The sequence below is a fragment of the Cryptomeria japonica genome, chromosome 11, assembly GCF_030272615.1.
Source record: "Cryptomeria japonica chromosome 11, Sugi_1.0, whole genome shotgun sequence".
Taxonomy (NCBI): domain Eukaryota; kingdom Viridiplantae; phylum Streptophyta; class Pinopsida; order Cupressales; family Cupressaceae; genus Cryptomeria; species Cryptomeria japonica.
The window spans coordinates 521,020,448-521,022,786 of NC_081415.1; the positions used below are offsets into that span (position 1 = coordinate 521,020,448).

The 2,339-nt window shown below is 38.5% G+C and overlaps 1 protein-coding gene across 1 annotated transcript; it reads right to left on the reverse strand.

Annotated features, from left to right (window-relative positions):
* Positions 1-290: 290 nt before the first annotated feature.
* Positions 291-1,925, reverse strand: LOC131070504 (1-aminocyclopropane-1-carboxylate oxidase 5). The gene is made up of 3 exons (XM_058006071.2): positions 1,420-1,925; positions 934-1,261; positions 291-750 (listed from the first exon to the last, which is right to left on the reverse strand). The coding sequence occupies exons 1-3, from the start codon at positions 1,890-1,892 to the stop codon at positions 496-498; spliced, it is 1,056 nt and encodes a 351-aa protein (XP_057862054.1). The 5' UTR covers positions 1,893-1,925; the 3' UTR covers positions 291-495.
* Between the last annotated feature and the right edge of the window lie 414 nt (positions 1,926-2,339).

Below are 2,339 nucleotides of genomic sequence, written 5' to 3' on the forward strand. Positions count from 1 at the left end.
TAACAAATTATATAGGTCAAGTTTATAGGCACATGACAAGATTGTAATCAAGGTTCTTAAAAGTAAATTTCAATTATGCATAATTACAACAAATATTCAGATGAACTTATACATATCACCAATTCATTAACTACTATTCAAAATTCCAGAATAAATCAAATTCAGATCTATGTTAGTTTAAAAATCTTTTTCAGTTATATAGTAAACACATTTATATTTTCTATAAACATTTCCCATATTCAATTATTACTAATTGTCAAGCTGTCAGTTATTTGCCTAAAATATTATTTATAAATAAACAAGAAACCAATATATTCCTTTACAAACGTATTGTAGGTATGCATTATTTCTCATACATGTAGAATTTTTATTTTTATAATATTTACATTCTATGTAGATTAAAGAATTTCTTCTTTAGTAGCAGCTTATGTCTAAGAAACTTTTAATACTCTTCAGCACTAGGCAATCCCATTTACTAATCTCACATCACAGCAGTCAGATTCCAAAATGATATATTTGTTGATTCTCAACTCCCAAATTTTTAAAATTGCCATCCAGCCTTCTCCTAAAAAACTTTCCCCAGTTGAATTCCCTATACTTGGGAGGATTCTCTTCACTCACCAACTCTTCAAGAGGTTTCATCATCACATAGTGGGAAGGTCTAAGGAAAAACGGAATGGAAAGACGTCTTCGACTATCATTAACCACCACTCTGTGCTCTACGCTCTCGTACCTGCCATTGCTCCACACCTGCCATGCCATTCAACAAATCTAATTTAGCGCTGAATCTTGCTTTACAGTTCCATAAATGCCCTGCAAATTCTTCAAGCATGTTACAGGTTTGGATGAAGGGATATCAATCTTCATGTTGAATATACAATCAATGAGTTGAAATCAGGGCCTAAGTTTCAATCAATGAGTTGAAACAATTACCTGAATGCAATCTCCAACATTGACAACAAAGGAGTTGGGCAGGGGTTGAGCAGGGAGCCATTGACCATTGTCTTTGCGTTTGACCTGCAATCCACCAACGTCATCTTGGTAAAGAAGGGTGACGGCGCCGCCATCTTTGTGCCTGCCCAAGCCCAGTGTAAGCTCAGGGGCCGGGCACTCGGGGTAACTATTCAGCCGCACAGTGCTTAGATCATCTTTGAAGTATTCATTCAGCCGGTTTTCCGGTAAGCCAAGGCTCCGTGATATTAACTGTAGCAACCTAAATGACAACTCCCTCGCAGCCGCTATATAGGCCAGGCAAGCTTCTCTGTAAAAGTTTTTCAGAAAACAAAAATCAAATAGAGAGTTATGAAGTTGAGAGCTACATATATTGGTATTCAATTATTAACTATATAAATTTCATACTTAATGAAAACATAAACAGTACAGCTAAAAGCATCTAAGCAGTCGTTAAAAATGGAAAACCTGAAATCTGGGTGGCCATCCGGCCAGCGGTTTGTGAAGGTCTCGGAATGAGTGTCATGCGGATCAACAGATGTGGGCAACTGAATATCCTCCCACAGCGCAAAGTCGAACACCTCCTTCCAATCCCTCACATTTTTCGTAAGCTCCGAATCAAAGTAGCCATATGGGTTTCGAGCATCCCTGGATACTCGTCTCTTTTCTTCGAGAGGCAACGAGAAGAAATCTGCTGCAGCGGATTTGAGGCGGTGGAGAAGATGATCAGGAAAGCCATGGTTGACGAGGTGGAAGAAACCCCACTCTCTGCACGCCTTTTCCACATCCTCTGCACAGCTCTTTTCCAGGTCTATAACAGGGATTTTCACATTTATATCGTCTGGGGAAACGGGGAATCGGTTGGGACGATGCTCTTCGCTCTGGATAAAACTCTCCTCGAACTTCAGAGCTGCGCTGTTTTCCGCCCTCACCACTCCCATGGTTAATAATTTCTTGCTTCAAACTGTGGCGCTTTGCTTTATATTGGCTGAGATAGAAAGAGAGAATTGTTGTGCAAGGTTTCGGATGCATTGAATGTAGACATAGAATTGGGTTATGACGTAATAGCTGACATCTGAGCAATTGTCGTGCCGTGGCCAAATTCATAGCTTGTCAATCTGATATATTTTAAATTTAAATATTGCTAAAACTTTAATTTATAGCATGTTTCGGTTCTTCTCAACTTATTAATATTTTCAATCAGCACCAATCTCCCTGTACTGTGATATTTCAAATCAACTTTATCTTGTCTATTGAACATAGACATTGTATGGATAAATGGAATGACGTAATAGCTGACATCTGAGAAATTGTCGATTGCTTTGGAATTGCACTACTGATTCCTAGGACAAGCTATTAGGTTAATTAAGTCTTTCATTTCATGGCGT